At 42.8% G+C, this 19,407-nt stretch overlaps 1 protein-coding gene across 3 annotated transcripts in view; it reads left to right on the top strand.

The window, feature by feature from the left end:
- ZHX3 (zinc fingers and homeoboxes 3) overlaps window positions 1–19,407 on the top strand; it is a 49,330-nt gene that overhangs the window by 20,915 nt on the left and 9,008 nt on the right. For all 3 annotated transcript variants that reach the window (XM_083618488.1, XM_083618489.1, XM_083618490.1), the window contains exons 2-3: window positions 1,758–1,864; window positions 15,381–18,316. In XM_083618488.1, coding sequence (XP_083474614.1) covers window positions 15,517–18,316 — 2,800 coding nt within the window. In that variant the 5' untranslated portion in view covers window positions 1,758–1,864; window positions 15,381–15,516. The remainder of the gene's footprint in view (window positions 1–1,757; window positions 1,865–15,380; window positions 18,317–19,407) is intronic.

Here is a 19,407-nt window from a genome sequence, read left to right as displayed (position 1 = left end):
TGTTTTCTTCTTTTCATTTTATCATATCGTGGATTTTTCTTAAAAGAAATGAATTTATCTTAAAGGTTTCTTTCCCTGTATTGTGTGCATTCTTTTGTGCGTGTGAGTTTTACATTTGGTTATACATCTGTCTTTGAGTTTAGCCTCAATCTTTTAAAGGAAACTGTTTTAAGCAATTTACCAGTTCTGAACAGATAGAATTGACTTGCCACTTTGAAGAGAGGAAGCCTATAGTGGAAAGTCAAGCGGAAGACCTATATATAGCCATTGGTTGTAACGGTGTTGGTTTGGTGGTTGTGATTGCTTCTCTAAACAATTTCCTGGCTAGTTGATTGTGGCATTTGGAACCTTTAGCACACAGATGACACAGTGCTGCTGCTGATCAGTATCTTGAGTGATTAATGCTTATTCATTTTCATTTTTTCTGGATGCTCCCAAATGAATTATTGGTGAAAGATAATTGGCCATCATGGTAAAATGGAATTCCAGTAGCCTTCATTCGCACATAATACTAAACCATAGTTTAGCACTACATGGATGAGATTCCATGAGGCTTGAGTGAAGTGTCAGGTTCACACATTCCCCCTACATAGGAACATAGATAGCTGCCATGTACCAAGTCAGAACTGTTGACCCATCTAACTTAGAATTGTCTACACTGACTGGCAGCAGATCTTTATGGTTTCCAGTGGGACATTCCCAGCCCTACCAGGAGAAGACTTATACTGAGTTTAGTTTTGCTTTCAAAGAATCTTGGCTTAGTGTTAGGGATTGCAGTTTACAACATGGGTTATGAATATGACCTGTTTAACCATTGTTTGTTGTACTCAGGATTGCTTGCTGCTGTGGGTCTAAAGGTATTTACCAACAATATCATTTATGATGGGTAAAGGTAAAGGGACCCCTGACCATTAGGTCCAGTCGTGACCGACTCTGGGGTTGCGGCGCTCATCTCGCTTTGTTGGCCGAGGGAGCTGGTATACAGCTTCCAGGTCATGTGGCCAGCATGACTAAGCCACTTCTGACGAACCAGAGCAGCACACAGAAACACTGTTTACCTTCCTGCTGAAGTGGTACCTATTTATCTACTTGCACTTTGACATGCTTTCGAACTGCTAGGTTGGCAGGAGCAGGGACCGAGCAACGGGAGCTCACCCCGTCGCAGGGATTCGAACCGCCAACCTTCTGATCGGCAAGTCCTAGGCTCTGTGGTTTAACCCACAGCGCCACCCACGTCCCTTATAATGGATAGTTACAGGGAAAAAACTATTGGTCATGCCATGATAAAAAGATGGATTCTTGGAGGCTGCAGTGGGGGAAAGAAGAGGAGGACAGAACCTCAGAACGGATGAAACAAACTCTGATTCTTAGGCTAGGATGCTTCTCTCTCTCTCTCTCTCTCTCTCTCTCTCTCTCTCTCTCTCTCTCTCTCTCATATGCAAGGATTAGTGTTTTTTATTGAAGCATTCTTTCTTCTCCCACCAACTCCCACCTCCAGTATCCTGAAATGATGCAGTCCCAACCAGGAGGGCTAGACTGCGTACTTCTATAAAAAAGAGATTTGTCTGCCACAAAGTATCCTATGAATGGATATTCCAAGGGGCTGCAGGGATGTGCCTGATTTTTCAGACATATTGTATCCTGAGGGTCTTGGTGGTTCATTTCAGTTTCATTGAAATTGGCAGAACTTAGTGCATGCTCTTAAAAAGTTGCCTAGAAATTTACTAATGCAATCACTGTCTCTTTAATACTTCCAGGGCTAAATCGGGATTGCAGCTGTCAGGACAAAATATCTAATGATGCCTAAAAGGAAAGAGAAGGAAATGCAAAGTGATGCATTAAGAAAACATTGACATTTTTTCAGGTACGCATTGGTCTTGGTATTTTTTTACTTGCCTCTCATTGCAGCCTTTTAATGTAAAGGTCATGTATACCAGTGATGCAGCGGTAAAGGCTTTGGAGCATGAGCTCATTATGACACCAGCCCCATAGCCATGCCACATCCCAGCAGCACTATAGCACAATCCGCAGTCTCAGCTCACAGTCATAGACTTAGCATGAATATGTAAGCATCAAGGGTTGCTGCAGAGGTGATCACAGCCACTGTACTCCTTCCCTGGACCTTCTGCTGCTGCAGCGCTGTGATCTCAGCTATGATTCGGCTGTGTATGTTGCCCAAACCTGGGCTCATGATTTGTCTCTTCCAGGTGAACCATGAGCTGTAAATCAAAAAATCAAACATGGTTTGGTTAAGTGTTGTATCAGTTCATAGAAGAGAGCATAGGTGCCAACTCCCTGAGTGCCTGAGCATCAACAAAATTCCCTATGAAGGGACTGGGCGCCCACAAATTTTGGTGCCAGGGCCATGTTGCATGGCACCCACGGCCCTCGGCACCCATGGTCGTGGGGCCAAGCTGGCACTCCTGGAAGAGAGAGATAGTGTTGTGTTTAGAACATCGGACTTCGTCTAGGAGTGTGAAAGAAATTTGTTTCAGTTTGCATTTAAATGCAGTTCACACTTTCTGAAACAGTATGTGAACTGAAATACAGCCGTCCTTCAAAATTCACATTTTTCTGAATTTTGCAGTGTAGTTCTCTAGCTTAAAAAAAATTGTACTAAAATGCACAAACCAGGGTAAAAATTGTCAGGAGCTCGTCCTACTCTCGAGTAGAACCTTGGCAGAGACATATGCCCGACTGGCATGTTCCCTCCCTCCTGGTCGATCGTTCGGGAGCTTCAAAAGCTTTCTTCAGTCCGAACATCACAGCGACCGACGCCAACAGACATCGGCACACTTAGGGATTCGCAGAGTCTTTGCAGCTTGCGTAACAGACCTCAGCAACTCAGCATTTTGGCTAATCTACTTTATTTACATATAAACACACACGGAGCACTGCAACATGGCTCTTTCTCTCTCTAGCATCAGACAGCAAAGAGAATGAACAAAGGACAATAGTCCCACTTCACAGAACACAGTAACACAAACATCCTGCCTCCGTCACTTCCCACTCTGTGGAGTCAAAACATACACCATCATGTGAAAGACAACAATTCCATGACTGCAATCACACAGCTGGAATTCTAACAAAAATGTGCATAAAAATTAGTGGAAATAACATAGAAAAATACAGTGGAACCTCTATTTGCGACCATAATCAGTACTGGAGGTCTGTCCAGAGGTCAAAATGGGTTGCTGGGAGAGGTGCCATTGTGCGCAAGCAGCAATTGCCCACTTCTGCGCATGTGTGAATGGCAATTGCCCACTTCTGCGCATGTCAAATGGCAACTGCCGCTTCTTCGCATGCGTGAACGGCGATTGTCGTTCTTGTGCATGCATGAATGGTGGCAAACCCGCCGGTTACTTCTGGGTTTGCCGCGGTCGTAACTTGGAATGACCATAATAAGAGGCGGTGGTAAGTAGAGGTTCAACTGTACATTATATTGGGTAAAATTGGCTTTCAAAAATGTGTATATTGAATAGAAAGATGTGTACATTAGGGAAATTTACTCAGAATGCTAAAGAATTTTTCTGAGGATTTTTTAGAATTGCAAACTGATGTGGATTTGTGGCAAAGCAAATTTAAACTAGGGACAATGAGAAACGGAGTGAACCAAAGTTGACAGTTCCTTGCATCCCTAGTTTGCAGACAGAGCTATATATACCAAGCGACCCACCTGCTCAACTGCTGGAGAACTGGAAAAAACATAAACACTAAAGTCCTGTCATGCACAAGCTGCCATTTCAGATGCCAGTGAAGCTCATTTGAACTGTTTAAAACAGACTGTTGGATAACTGTGTTAGTTTCTAACATAAATTTAATGTAAAGAACAGGCCGTTAAATGCCTTTTAAAACAGCACAGCAAAGGTTATTGCCAGTAAAGGAGTGAACAGAGCATGTTCTATATTCCAACCCTCCTACCCTCAGCCAAACTCACAATGCTGGCAATTACAGCTCCTGCAAATAATAGCATCATTCCTTCTATGGAAAAAGTACAGGAGGTGTCCTCCCCTTTGCTGCACCAGTGAAATATACTGTACTACACAAGTGAAATGCACACAAATATTGCATTATATCAGCGTTCATGTTATATATATGTGATTTTCCCCCTTTTTTATAGTCGCTATATTCCAATATTTGAAAATTATTATGTAATGAGAGAATCTCCACCTATTTCAACCAAACTTATCAACTAACTGAAAATTAGGCTGCTGCCTTTGCTGTTGTTGTGCCCCCTGCTGTGTCTCCTAGCCTTTAACTCTCCCTCAGACAAGCCATGGGACTCTCCTGCATGGAAAGGAGAGAAAGTATCTGAAACTGGTAAATGTGATTCTGCCTATTTCCCCTTCTTTCCTCTCCTGTACAAAGGTAGTTCCTCCTTTTAAGATGCACTGGAGAAACCCCAGTTATGAAATTATCCTCCTGGGAAAGTATGAACAGGCTCTGTCGCTCCCCCACCTCCCATTTTTGGTAGTATTTGAAGGTGCTTTTTTAAAAAAAATCAGATGTTTTTTGCACTTAGTAAAAGGTAAAGGTAAAGGACCCCTGACAGTTAAGTCCAGTCGCAAATGACTCTGGGGTTGCGGCGCTCATCTTGCTTTACTGGCCGAGGGAGCCGACGTTTGTCCACAGACAGTTTTTCCAGGTCATGTGGCCAGCATGACTAATCCGCTTCTGGCAAAATCAGAGCAGCACATGGAAACACCATTTATCTTCCCGCTGGAGCGGTATCTATTTATCTACTTGCACTTTGACATGCTTTCGAACTGCTAGGTTGACAGGAGCTGGGACCGAGCAACGGGAGCTCACCCCATTGCAGGGATTTGAACCGCCGACCTTCCAATCGGCAAGCTCTAGGCTCAGTGGTTTAGACCACAGCACCACCCACATCCCGTTTTTATGCACTTACCTGAGAATAAACAACATTGAGTCCAGTGGGATTCACTTCTGAGTAAACAAGCTTAGAATTGCAGTGCATGCCTGCTGCTTTTTTGGGGGGGTGGTGGTGATTTTTCATGCCCACTAAATGCTTCAAATGTGTTTATATTGTATTTCACGCCCCTCTTTATCTTTGGTTTATTTTAATGGCTTTTTACTTGGAATTCTGGTTATAGTATTTCCAAAGGGAAAGCTCCAGTTTATCATTTAATCTACCACCTGTGTGAATCATCAGCTGAAAGACTGCTCAAGGTCATAGTGGTGGTGCAAAAATCAAGTTAGTAGCTGCAGCTGCATTGTCTTCCAGCACGTATACCCTCTAGTGCTGGGGAAAATAGGCCCTGGGGCTTGATTGGCTAGCAATTTACCCTCCTGTGTCTAGGCCTTTTGGTATATAATAAACCTGGCCATTGACTTGGTTCTGGGCCCGCATTCAGATGAAGAATCGTGTTGCTATGTCTGGATGCAGTTTGCTGGTGCTCCTGTGACTCTAATGGTTGGTGTTAGGAAGAGGCAAGTAGTTTTGGTCTGTACCCAAAATGTCGGAAGGGTCTTTCATTTCTTAAACCACAACTTTAGTATAAAAGGGTTGTCTTTGCTGTCTCTTAATAAAGCATTTGTCTTTATTGGTGTGGTTCCTTACTGTAAGCTCTGGCACCTGCCTGCTTTGCTTGGTGATTGCTACTGAGTACCTTAGGGGCTTGGAAGCCAAGGAGTGGATCATTGTCTCTTGCCTGGCTGAATCCCAAAGAGTGTCCACAAACAGATCTGAGTGCTCCCTGACTCAGATTTGGGGGGCCTTTTCAGGGCTGGTGGCAGTACTAACAGGCAGGGTTGGTTTTCCCTGGGCATTATTTGGTTAGCTAACTCCCTCCCCTAAGCAGCCTCCAAATCTTACAGATGCATTTTGGGATTCTGTATGGCTTGATATTATCTCTGCTACACTCCCATCTGACGCTTCCGGACTTGTTGTGTGTTTCTCTTCTGGGAAAAGAAATCCTCGCTTCAGGTGCAAACAGTCTTGGGTGACCTCCAGCTACACACCTGCACTTTCATTTGTTTTATATCAGTTGTTTGCATTCAGCATTAAGCCCTTCCAAGGATATGTCCGCTGTGGGAAGCAAAATTTACTGGCAAAAGCTGCAAATCCCCAATTAGCCATGAAATGCACTGGGTGACTTTGGGCCAGTCCCTGCCCCTCACTCTAACCTTCCCCACAGGGTTGTTGTGAGGATAAAATGGAGAGGAGGAGAACTATATACGTACAGCACCTTGAGCTCCTTGGAGGAAAGGTGGTATATAAATGCAATAAGTAAATAACAACTTTTTTTCCAGTAGACAAGTTGCTTGTTAGGAGAGGGAGCTTCTTCAGAGAGCATGCCTTCCATGCTTCATAAGAAATTAGGTATTCTCATTTTACACTGAGTGAGCAAGGTAAGCCAAATGAATGAGATCACCTAGCAAAAGAAGGTTGTATTCAGTGCAGTGCTATGCGAACTTTACGTCAGTGGAAGGATTTCTGCTTGCGCAGTGGACCTCTCCCCTGGTGCAACCTCTAAAGCTGTTCTAGGGGTTTTTCCCAACCCTCTGGAGCAGATTGGTAAAAGGTATGTGGGAGGAGAGTGGGGAAGTCCCATTACACAAGCAGAAATTATTGTTATCATGGGATATGGTAGTTGCATACCACCCAAAGACACTTAAAACCCTTTTCACACTTTAGGTTAGATCAGATTTATTTTTGGTTCCAGAACCAGCCTTTACAACCTCCAAGTGTGTTTATTCCACCAACCAAAAAATACTTCTTCATCTTTTTTGTATATACATTTAAATCTGTGCTATGCTTGTCCGTCTATGCTGACTGTATAGCACATGTCCCTTCTATTCCCCTGATATTGGAAGCATGTGTCTCCATGGTTTTCCGCTGAATGCAGTTGCTGTATGTTTACTATACTTTATAAAACCTGACTTAGTGTCACATTAATGCAATATCTGCTTCTCCCCCCCCCCACCTTTGCTTTTCTCTTCCAGCTTAAAGGGGATGGGAGAACAACTGGTATCTTAGAAAAAAACAGAATTAATTTCATGTGCTGCTTTTATGTTTTTAAAAAACCAAGAAGCTGATAACTGAAGCACCCAAGCTATTCCTTCCTGGTGTTCAGCGTGTTCTGAATAATGGAGCATGACTCTGAGCACCATCCCATATTCTCAGGACTTGAGTAAATGAACTTACTGTTGTACATGTTGAAAGTTGACTTTGTTTCTCGTAAGATGATATTCAGTTTTATCACTGCTTGTGATTTACGGAGAGTAGCTCATTGCCAGAGTTCATTAAATCCCAAGCGGGAGATGAGAGCAATGGCAAAGAATATTTGGCCCCAGTGGACAGAACCAACCCATTCAAAACTCTCAGGTTCCTTAAAATCTCCCCAGCTTGAGGGATCGACACATCTCAGTCCCAGAAAGAAGCATGCATAGCTGAAACTGGGAGTAAATTATCTTTTCTATGCCATTCTGATCTTCTGCAAACCAGCAAATGCTTTAAGGCTCACAGGTGATACTTTTCTTGTTCTGCCTCAATAGCTATTCTGAAAAAAATGGGGTACAGTTGCTCCCCCTCTCAATTCACTTTGCTGTCTGCAACACATGCTGTAGCGTATACCCGTTGTTTGGCTTGACCCCTTCTGACCTTTTGTATCTTGGCACTGGAAATGCACTAGGTCTTTGGCAGAATGCTGTCAAAAGTAGAGGGGGGACTCTTTTGTTAACACAGTGCCAAATCCTGCTTCAACATGGAACAGTTTGTTCTGCAAAAAGAATGAGCCAGTTCAGTGAGCAGAACAACTCAGAGCTGCAAACCAGCATATTCAGAAAACTGAAAAAGTGTTCGGCTATAATGAAGTTGCCTTGAAACCAAGCTCTTAAGAAAAAGAGGGGGAAATAATTGATATTTTCTAAGGGGACAATTCTTCCCCCCCCCCATAGTCATTTCAGCTAACCGTAGCATGAAATACATCAGAAATAAGTTGTGCATGCATTCAGAATAAGAGCGGGCTCTTTTGTTACTCCCCATCTCAACATTTTGCAGAAAGCATTCAAACTTTTCTAACTTGGGTATACCAGACCTTCTGTTTCAAACCTCTGTGGTCTGATATATACAAAGCGTGTGCAGTTAATGAATGCCCACTAATAATTGGTATGTGTAATTTGCATTTAAAATGTGACTAATTTCCATGAATGTGGCGGATGCTAGGATCTGGCAATGAATGCCCCTGTTGCCTCATGTGAAATTTCTGGCATGGAGACTGCAAATTAAAAGATCTTAAGCTGGCTATGAAGTTCTAGCCCAGAATTCTTTCTTCTGAACTCACTAAGCTTCTTGTGCACCTCCACAGAAGGAATTAGTTTTAATGCTGCTATCAAGATTGTCCTCTCATTTGATCAGTGTTATAAAAGCCTGCCACCACCTGAGTCACCTGGATTTTTGTTATTGCTTATCTTCAGTGTTCTGAAACTTGAAACTGATTGTGAGCAAAAAAAAAAAAAAAGTATCACAGCAGATTTTTTTTAAGGGAGGGTGGGTGGGAGGCAGCAATAAGAGATGCAGAGCACTTGTTCAGAGAGTTTGCTAACCTAAGCTTTGTAACCCTGTACCTGGTTGTAGGATGGAAGGGCGAAATACTGAATCAAATGCCAATAGCAAAAGGTATAGAATACTGTAAGCAGAGGTGAAGTTTTGAGATAAAAGTTGGGTGGAGGGAAAGAACGTTGGGTCTACCCACAATTCCCGAGAGCCTCTGCATTAAAACAGTACTTGTTCTAAACCAGAAGTTGCGCCAGAGTTGCCTTTCAGAAACCGCAGGAGGGAAGAGTGCTCTAGCACTCAGGTCCTGCTTGCATAGACATCTGATTGGCCTGTGAGAACAGGATGGTGGACCACTGCACCAGTTGCATCCTCCAAACCAACCTCAAGGGTAGTCCTACAGAGAGATGCAATTACAGATCTATGCAAATGGAAGAAAACTGAAATTTGCTGCTTTCATATTGTGCTCTACAAAGAATTGATTTAACAAGAGCAAATAGAGGCAAGCAGCTCCTAAATATTTATGCTGCATGGCCCAATTGGACAAAACGCATCTCTCAACAGTTTGATCCAGATTAAAAAAATAAACAAATCTCCGTTCTGCCCTGGTTTGGGAAATGAATGTGATCATTCACTCAACTGGTCTTTCTGTGCCCATAAACCATCCAAGCGTTTTGAAAGCCAGGCAACATCTACAAAGCACAATTGAAGGATGGGCACAATAGAGCCATTCTTGATACTGATGCAAACTGCGTGGGGCTGTTTTACAGATTAAAATGGCAGCAGTTCCAGTGTTTACATTTTGATAGTATTATACAAACTCTTTCTTTCTTTCTTTCTTTCTTTCTTTCTTTCTTTCTTTCTTTCTTTCTTCTTAGTGGGTGATTTGTTTGTTTTGGGTGAGCCCCCTGATTTTAACCTTACTAACATAGCAGCTAAGTGCTAAGGGTTCTCACCATATTTTCCAGTAATCCTTAAAAAAGCAAAGATATGCTGATATTACTGCCCCCATTTCACAGAGAGAAGGCTGAGGGAGGCTAAGGGTACCATGAGTTCTTAGCAGAGCTGAGAGGAATTGCCTGCACACAGCAATTATGTCACACACACTGATTCCTTTAAATGACTGTAATGGTGACATAGCAGAGGAGGTATGTCTTATAGAGTAAATGCATCTTTTGTTTTGTTTTTTTAACCTGATCTGCTTCTGAGCCACTTTGTCCATTTCAACCTGTAATTCAGGTTCTGAGATGCTCTTTATGAACTGAAGGTTCATAACTTTATGAACTGTGTTCCGCACGGGGAATCTAAAAACTGCAGTTCAGTTAGGCTTGCCACTTGATTGCTTATTCCCCCTGCTTCTCTCCTAATGTATTTTCTCGATTTGTCAAACTGGAAGCCCTTAGCTCTCTGAGAGCAGATAAAACGTTTGAACAAGGAAGGAGCTACCTCCATATAGGTGTTTGTCCAAGCTTGTGTTGTGATGTCAGGCCTTAGTTTACTCGTCAACATTATTTTTCAATTTAGTTTTTGGCCTGAAACAACATTAAGATTTCAGCCCTTCATCACTTGATCACCCTGGCAACATGTTCAGTTGGTAGATCAAGGGACAATTAAGCTGAATGGTGGAACTACTGTGCAACAGTTTGGCAAGTGCTGATTACCAGTGCAAGGGAAATGCTCTTGCATTACTTACTAGAAGCATCCTCAGATGTCTGGATGTAAGTGTGCAAAGCTGCATCTCTTGCCCACAATTGGTCTCCCCTTCAGAGTACTTAACATCTGAGCTTCTACATAGGACCAGAGCAAATCTTCAGGCATTGCAGAAATATTGCAATGAATAAGGACGCAGAAGTGGATTCTTATTTAAAAGATTCAAGTCTTTGAAAGTGGCACAGTCTATGTAGAATTTCTGCAGTCTCCGTATTCTTAAAAACAAGAAAATGGATGAAGAAGCTTTGTGAAATGCAGTTGGATAAAAATCTGTTACCAATCTTCCCTCTGCAAAGCACAGTTTCAGAGGATTACTGGACGTGTTCTAGCATACTCAGTTTATGTGGGTTGATGACAGCTGAACAGGTGTGGCAGTGGCTCCAGGTAAATTGGAAGCTTCTCCTGAAGTGCACCCCGAAATCTTTTTTGTAATACAAAGATTCATGAGCAGACAAATCAATGGTTCTCTGCTGTTAATGGTTCTCTGTATTAGCAAACAGTGATCCAACCAGCTCGGAGACATGTTTATCAATGCTGTGATCTAAAGATGCCTATGTGCCAAGTTTGCATGTGTACCAGGCCTTTCCACTTTCAAACCTGGGTGCAGGTGATAGGAAATGTTTGAGGACATTCCATGTCTTAGGGCTGCAGTTTGAAGCCTCAACGCGACCTCTTAAATTATGCTATTTCCCACTTAATCTTTCGTTGGGGATTTTTGTGCAGGTTTTTTTTAATGTTATCATAAGTTGCCTTGGGGGTTTTTTTAATGACATGAAAACAGCATTCATGTCAAAATTATGGCTCATTTAGTGTCCCTTTAATTGGATGTTGTTTGAAAGCAGCACTTCATCATAGTTTGTTTTTAAAAATTAAGGTTACAAGGAATTTCTCAGCCCACATGCCTGCCTATATTTGTGTCTGTGGGTGTTATAATGTAATTATAACTTTAACCGGCTTAATACTGATAATTTATTTGATTTTATTTATTAGATTTATATACTGCCCTTCATCATAAGATCTCAGGATGGTTCGCAAGATAAGGATACAAGGGAAAAGCACAAATAAATAGTTAAAAGAAAAACAACAAAATAATAAACCCCCTCCCACAAACGCATTTCAAAGGCCGCAGAATGTGGCTTCCTTACCACCTCATGGGAGGGCACAATGCTGACCCACTCATACACAGTTTATATTTGGACAGGCCTTCCATATGGTCCCAGCAGAAGTAAACTTTTCACAAGATATGGGTCCAGCTGCTTATGGGTGCTGCAGGGAATCTGCCTCTGCCATCTGTGCCAATTGCCACTAGCATGTGTGCCAAGCAAGCTGTCACCAAAAGCTACCAGTGGATTCTGTTGGCACTGTAGACCCTTAGCCTCGGGTTATGGAGGTCAGAGGACTTGATCACTCATGTCTTAACTGCTCTTTGCTTAATATTCTCCCACCCTAGTTGTGTAGGTAAACTGGTACTGAAAGCTCATTAGAAGGAAAACCTTATTGAGTATTCAATGGTCTTAAGAATCTACGCTCAAACATGGCACATGTTCAGTTTTGGTTGCTAAGCAAGCCTTGGGTGAAGATCACACTTTTAATCTTCTAAATGTAGACTTTGGCATTGGCCAGACTGAATGTTTTGCATTAACAACCCTGCCTTTATTAATTTTATGAAAACAAGCCATTTACAAGCCAGCTGAAAAGGACTGGGGCACTCTTACCTAGCGGTACTTATTTAAAACTTAATTACATTAATGTATAGATGACTCACACTTACCCAGAGTTGTGCTTTCCTTAATAAGTGTTCAAGGCCATCAAAATAACTTGGGTAGCATCAGCTGTAAGACAGCCATGAGCTATGTAGGGTTGGTACATCTTAGAGGACCTCTAGTATTGTTTCTTAAAAGATCTTATGGTACTTTACTTATACCCTCCCCCTTTCAACTTAGCTGTCTCAAAGTGTAACAGTTAGTAGGTGTGATGTTAAGTGGGTTTTAAAAAAATGAAATTTCAACCTTCCTAGAATATAAATAAAATCATAGTACGCAATGGCTAACACCATCTGAACGTAACTGCTGTTGTTAAATAAGATTATTTTAGTGAGATTAGAATTTGGGACAGGATAGAGGCTGAAACTACCTGACCCCAATGCCTATATAAAAGTACAAATAACAACATTAAACATAAACTTTCTTTAAAACAAGGTAAAAATTGGAGAGAGAAAATATTAGGTAAGGTAAAGGTAAAGGATCCCTGGATGGGTAAATTTAGTGAACAATTAGTGAAATTGCCAAACTTAAAAATAAAATAAGAAAGTTTTGAAATATCCCTGAGCAATTATGATGCTTTTACTGTAGGAAAACAATGTGTAATATAAATTGGCACTGGTTAAAGCAGTTTTAAGTTGTTTATTTTGGAGAAGAGGCCATAGGAAATGGGTACAGCATTTTTACATGTGAAAGGTCCCAGATTCCTCCCTGCCGTGGAGGGTAGGGCCCAAACCAATGGATTTAAGATACAAGAAATGAGATTCTGAATGTAAGAGCCATTCAACAGTGGAATAGACTCCCTTGGAAGGTGCTGGACTCTCCTCCCTTGGATGTTTTCAAGCAGAGGTTGGATGGCCGTCTGTCATGGATGCTTTAGTGAAGATTCCTGCATTGTGGGGGGTTGGACTAGATGACCCTGGGGGTCCCTTCCAACTCTACAGTTCTATGATTCAACCCTTGGGACCTCCAGTTAAAAGGATCATAGCTTGCAAGTGATGAGGAGGAGCTGTCTCCCCAATACATTGAGGAGCTGTTGTCAGACAAGACAGTGCTGGAACATATGGTGGTCTTGGCAAATTGTATGACAGCGTCACGCACTCATGCTTAAATGAACAAATTCTGAAAATTTAGAAATTGGGCCTAACCTGTTGTGATGTGAAATAAGAAGTGTTGCTCCTGAGCTTGGCTCTTTCGCAACTTGTAAATACACGAGCCTTGTCTGCTTAGTAATCTAAAACATCCTGTGGTCTGCTCAGTACGCAACTCAAGTTGCAGATGCAAGTGTGCACCAGCCTTCTGCATAGTGCTTATATAACTGTTCTAGGGGGAAAAGAAATGTACAAACAGTCCCTTCGATTACATTTTGTCTGGTGTGTTGTCACTGTGCTTAAACTCCAGCTAATTTTACATGAGAGGGCCGAGCAAATATTAACTTTTTCCTCTGGGAATAAGGTCAGGCTGCCACAGTGTTCCAGATCTGGCCTTTTTAGTGGTTCAGCCGAATCAAAACAGCTTTCCCTGTGGTTGTTCTGTAAATGACACACTCATCGCTGCTTTTCATTTTGGAGATCTAGCCTTCATGGAGCACTAAAGAACTTAAGGAACATTTAGTCAATCAGTAACTCTGGTTTAGCAAACCAGAATGTTATTTAACTCTTCTTTCTTTCTTTCTTTCTTTCTTTCTTTCTTTCTTTCTTTGTGGGGCTCTCTTAAACCTTGCCATATGGTTGCCACTTTACAACCCATACGGGGAAGACCCCTGCACACATCACAGGGTTATTTCGATCGGGGGTTTCAGTCCCATGCATTTCCAGTGAAAAAGAACCCAGAGTGGTAAGGCTAAGGGACACTGTCTGGAATCTTGGAAAACATTCCAAGTAGACAGTAGTGGCTCTACACAAGGTAGCTCTGTGTTTTTGTATATCTATCCCAACCATCAGAGTAATGGACCCTTTCCAAGTTGGAGTGATGTCTGAATTCCCGCACAGCTTGTTTGTGTGAAAGTGCCATAAGGGTTCATTCTTCCTTTGCAAAGGTGCCTCTACCCACCACAAGGAGCATGGCTGATTGTCTTGCAGGAGGCGAAGTTTGGGAGAATTCTGGGGTGTATCCATTTTGCATCACCAAAAGTGATCCTCTTAAGGGTATAGAAACTGCATTATGTCTTCCTATTCCGAATACAGTCGAACCTCCGTTTACGTAACCCTCTGGTTATGTAAACTTCGGGATGCGCGCATGGTAAACCAGAAGTATTTTACTGGGTTTTGCCGCGCATGTATGTGCAGAAGCGGTCCTCAGGTTATGGAAACCTCGGGATCTGACCGGATCTCCGGAATGGATCCTGTCTGCAACCGGAGGTACCACTGTACATGCATGAACACTGTGGGAATCAAGCAAAGCCCTCTTTAGTTATTCCTATGGATATATCCAGTGCAGTTTAATTATGTTCATGTGCATAGGGAAACTTGCATAGAAAAGCCCTTTTTCTAATTTTCAGCATGTGTATGTTGACTTTGCTCAGCTGTCAGGCATCTCCCCCCACCCTCCATGTACTTATCCCCTCTAGTGTAAATCAGTTGTGGAGCTTCTCTTTCACCCTCATAGGCATATAAGGTTCTATAAGTTTGCTTCTGCTAATGTTTGTGTGAGAAACCTGTAGCTTATCACCTAATTTGTCCTACTTCATTGAGTAATGTGTCAGACATGTATCAACAAAACAAGAAGTGTTTTCCTCCTTTTAAAATAAAGGTGTCTTTGTGACCTGCATTTGCTACAAAAACCAGCACGTATAATCTCTGCAACACCAGTTTCTGGAATTGTTTTTGGTTCCAGCATTGAGTGTTCCTGCTTGCACGCTTGGCTGGCCAGTCTTATAGTGATTTTTCATACATCTAATGCAATTCATTAGTTGAATCGCACCCCATGGATGATATCCAATATTAGTCATACTCTGAGTAGACCCACTGAAAATCAAACCTCGACTATTATTCCCTCTTTTATTTAGATTTAAAAACTGCATTGTACTTTAGTGAAAACAGATATAGTCATCATTACCTGGAGGGGTGGGTAAAGGAGAATCAAAATTATAATACCTCCATGACAGCTTTAATTTGGGTCACTTTAAATCTTTCCTATATTGTAGGTTGTGTTTGCTCCAAAATATCAGCTATGCCATGATGTGTAGCCATCATATCTCTCTCTCCTTAACTCTATAAAGAAAACTGCTTTCAGTTTCTCAGTTGACCAACAGAAATACTGTTTCTTAGTTAACTATCTTATGATGTATATGCAACACAGTGTATAACTGAGTAATAAACAGCCTGTGGTTGTGCTGGTGAAAATGTTTAGCACAATATTTTGCTGATATGCTATTTTTTTTGTTTCCTCAGATCCAATGGCCGACTTAAATGGTTGTCAAGACTCCTGACACACACGTTTTTCTGGGCATCATGGATTTTCAGGAATTTCAGTCTCAAAATGTAGCACCTGCCCTCTAATCTTTTATTATCTTCACTGATTGTAAAAATGGCCAGCAAAAGGAAATCCACAACGCCTTGCATGATACCACCAAAAACATTGGCACTGCAGGAGTCGCAACCAGACTCTGTTGGAGTTGATCGTGAAGGATCTCAACAGTCTGTTACTGCTGCAACTCTGCCTGTTAGTGACACTGTTGTTCACAATAATCACAAAAATGGGCTGTTGTCCAATGGACATAGTGGTATCTTAGATGGTGATACTTACAGATGTATGTATTGCAATTTTGGCTCTCGAGACATTAATCAGTTCCTTGGTCACCTTGATTCTGAGCACATAGACTTTAGCAAAGGCCCGTCCTTTGTGTGTGTGCAGTGCAGTTTCCTGGTCAAGAGTCACAAAGAACTTTCTTGCCACAACGCTGAGTGCCACATTGGGGAAACTGGCTTAATCTGGAATGTTGTGAAACAAGGCAAGCACGTGGTTGTGGAGCAAACCATTGGAGATGCCAGCAGCAGCCAGGATCTTCTGGGGGACCTCCCTGAGGAAGGTCAAGACAGCCAAGCTGAAATTATCATTACCAAAACACCCATTATGAAGATAATGAAAACGAAACCAGAAGTGAAAAAAATCCACACGCTGAAAGAAAACGTATCTAGTAAACCAGTCAAGGATCTAGAGAAAAAAGTTGGCGAGCAGCCATTCACCAATGGACCAGTGCCAGTGAACCAATCATCAACAGGAACAGTTAAACCAACACATGTTGTCAATGGCTCAATAATAGGAAATGTACCTGTTTTGCAGGCAGGCCTCACTCAATTTGTGCAGCTGCAGCAGCAGCAGCAACAACAGCAGCAGCAGCAGCAGCAACAACAACAACAACTTCACCAGCAGCTACCCACTTCAAAATCCCTTCCCAAGGTAATGATTCCCCTGAGCAGTATCCCAACATACAATGCAACAATGGACTCTAATAGCTTTCTTAAAAACTCTTTCCATAAGTTCCCTTACCCTACCAAAGCTGAGCTTTGCTATTTGACTGTTGTGACCAAGTACCCAGAAGAGCAGCTGAAAATTTGGTTTACCGCCCAGAGGTTGAAGCAGGGTATCAGTTGGTCACCGGAGGAGATAGAAGATGCACGGAAGAAAATGTTTAACACTGTGATTCAGTCCATACCCCAGTCCACCATTACAGTGTTAAATACACCCCTAGTTGCAAGCCCCAGTAGTGTTCAGCATCTCATTCAGGCCAGTTTACCTGGCCATTCTGTTGGGAAACCCGAAGGAGCAGGTGGTGTATTGGTTACGCAACCAATAATATCAAATGGACTTCAAGGGACAACCTCATCTCTTGCAATAGCAGTCACATCCATTCCAAAGACTCAGATAGCAAAGCCGCCTGCCACTGTGTCAGTTTCTAGCACTTCGTCCCCTGTGAAAGTGGTGAGTGCTGCTCCATCACAGCTCACTGCTTGCCCAACTATAACTTCACAGGCCTTCTTAGATCCCAGTATATACAAAAATAAGAAGTCTTATGAGCAGCTCTCTGCATTGAAAGACAGCTTCTGTAGGAACCAGTTTCCTGGACATGCTGAAGTGGAGCGGCTTACAAAAATCACAGGCCTTAGTACAAGGGAAGTTCGAAAATGGTTTAGCGATAGGAGGTACCATTGCAGGAACATAAGAGGTGCCAAAGCTATACATGCTGGAGATAATACAATAATAATAGATTCTGTGCCTGAAATTACCTTCACCTCTTCTCCCAAAGCAACCCCAGAATTAACTTCCACGTTGGCAGCAACACCTGCTGTTCACACCCCAGCCCGTCGGCAATCCTGGCATCAGACACCCGATTTCTCCGCTACAAAATATAAAGAGAGGGCTCCTGAGCAGCTCAGAGCGTTGGAAAGCAGCTTTGCACAAAATCCCTCTCCTCCAGAGGAGGAAGTAGACCGTTTGAGGAGCGAAACCAAAATGACAAGGAGAGAGATTGACAGCTGGTTCTCGGAGCGGAGGAAACGGCAGGTGATCAAAGACGCAGAGCGGCAGAGGGACGATGACGCCGAAGACGACTCTGGGGAAGACGAGGGCTCCTCGGATGACTTGAAAGCTTCCGGTGAAAATGGCTCATTGGATGCAGCCACCAGCTCTCAAACGCCAGGAGAGCGCAAAGTAACCCCTATAAAAATCAACCTTAAGAACTTTAAGGTGACTGAGTCAAATGGCAAAAGTGAGGTGCTAGGCTTGAGTGAAGATGTCCAAAGAGAGAACCCCCGGAAGCCCAAGCTAAGTTCTAAAAAGACTGCTCAGCAGAGACATTTGCTCAAGCAGCTCTTTGTGCAGACCCAGCGGCCGACAAATGAACAATATGACCAAATATGTTCTCATACAGGACTTCCCAGGACTGAGGTGATTCGTTGGTTTGGAGATAGTCGCTATGGTTTAAAAAATGGAAATTTGAGGTGGTATGAGAACTACAAGCATGGTATCTTTCCTAAAGATCTATCGACCTCCAGTGAGGCCAGCAGGGTGGTCCTGCAGGACTATTTCCAAAAGAACAAGGTGCTTTGTGAAGATGACCTCCCAGGTCTGTGTGAGAGAACTCAGATGACTACTCAACAGATCAGGCTGTGGTTTGCCGAAAGGCTAGATGAAGAAAACAGGGGAGTGTCAGACACAGGAAGTGAAGATCAGTCCTCAAGTGTTGGTGAGCCAGCCGGCAGTCAAAAAGGGACAGTCAACGCCTTTTCTGAGGTTTCTGAGAACAGTGAATCCTGGGAGCCTGGAGGTCAAGATGGCAGCTCTGAGCTTGGAGATCCGGAGAGTCATCTGCCTGCCGTTCACGTTGGTAAGTGATTTCATCTTAACTGTTTCTGCTAACTTGGCCCTTCACATTTCAGCATTAAAAAGTGGTTTAAACAAACAAGTGTTGATGATCAGATGAAACTTCAGTAGGAAATCACTTCCCTCCCCCTTTTTAGAGGGGGCTAAAGATTTCACAGAAATGGAGGGCTGAGAGAGATTTGGGGGGGGGGGTGATGGCACATCAATGTTCTGGAAGGGAATTTCAGTCATAATGTGCAGCAAGGGCCATTGTTCAGTGGTAGAGCATCTGCTCTGCATGCAGATGAGGTCTCTGATTCACTCCCCGGCATCTCCAAGGCATCTGAAACCCCGGAGAGCCACTGGCAGCAGTTCTCAACCTGTGGGTCCCCAGATGTTGTTGGATTACAACTCCCATCATCCCTGAGCTCTGGCCTTGCTAGCTAGGGGTGATGGGAATTGTAGTTCAACAACATCTGGGGACCCACAGGTTAAGAAAGGCTGGTTAGACAGTACTGAACTATGCAAGCAATGGTCTGGATATACGATATACGATATACGATATACGATATACGATATATTTATTGTCATTGTCCCTTGCGGAACAATGAAATTGAAAAACTACATAAAACTACATAAAAACTACATAAAACTACCACGAAACTACATAAAACTACATAAAAGCTACATAAAACTACATAAAACATTCAAAACCCCCTAAAAACTCTAAAACCCCATTTTAAAATACACTATACTACAGAGACCCCTTATGCTGCATTTAGAACCAGAATTGCATTAGCGTAGAAACTGTTTTTCAGGCGGCTAGTCCTGGCCTTTATAACCCTATACCTTCTTCCAGAAGGCAGAAGCTGAAAGAGATCATTTCCGGGGTGCGTACTATCATGTGCTATCTCTGCCGCTTTCTTATGGCACCTGGCAGCATAGATTTGATCTAAGGTGGGAAGAGTGCACCCAATAATTCTCTCTGCAGTCTTTACAACCCTGGATAGCATTGCTTTTTCCCTGGCCGTGCAGCTCCCAAACCACACGCACAGACCATAAGTTAGTACGCTCTCCACAGTGCAATGGTAGAATGCCATCAACAGGTCTTTTGAG

The sequence above is a fragment of the Podarcis filfolensis genome (assembly GCF_964270895.1).
Source record: "Podarcis filfolensis genome assembly, chromosome: 6".
Lineage (NCBI taxonomy): Eukaryota > Metazoa > Chordata > Lepidosauria > Squamata > Lacertidae > Podarcis > Podarcis filfolensis.
The sequence above is the reverse complement of the archived record's forward strand: the minus strand, read 5'-3'. Positions and strand labels throughout refer to the sequence as shown.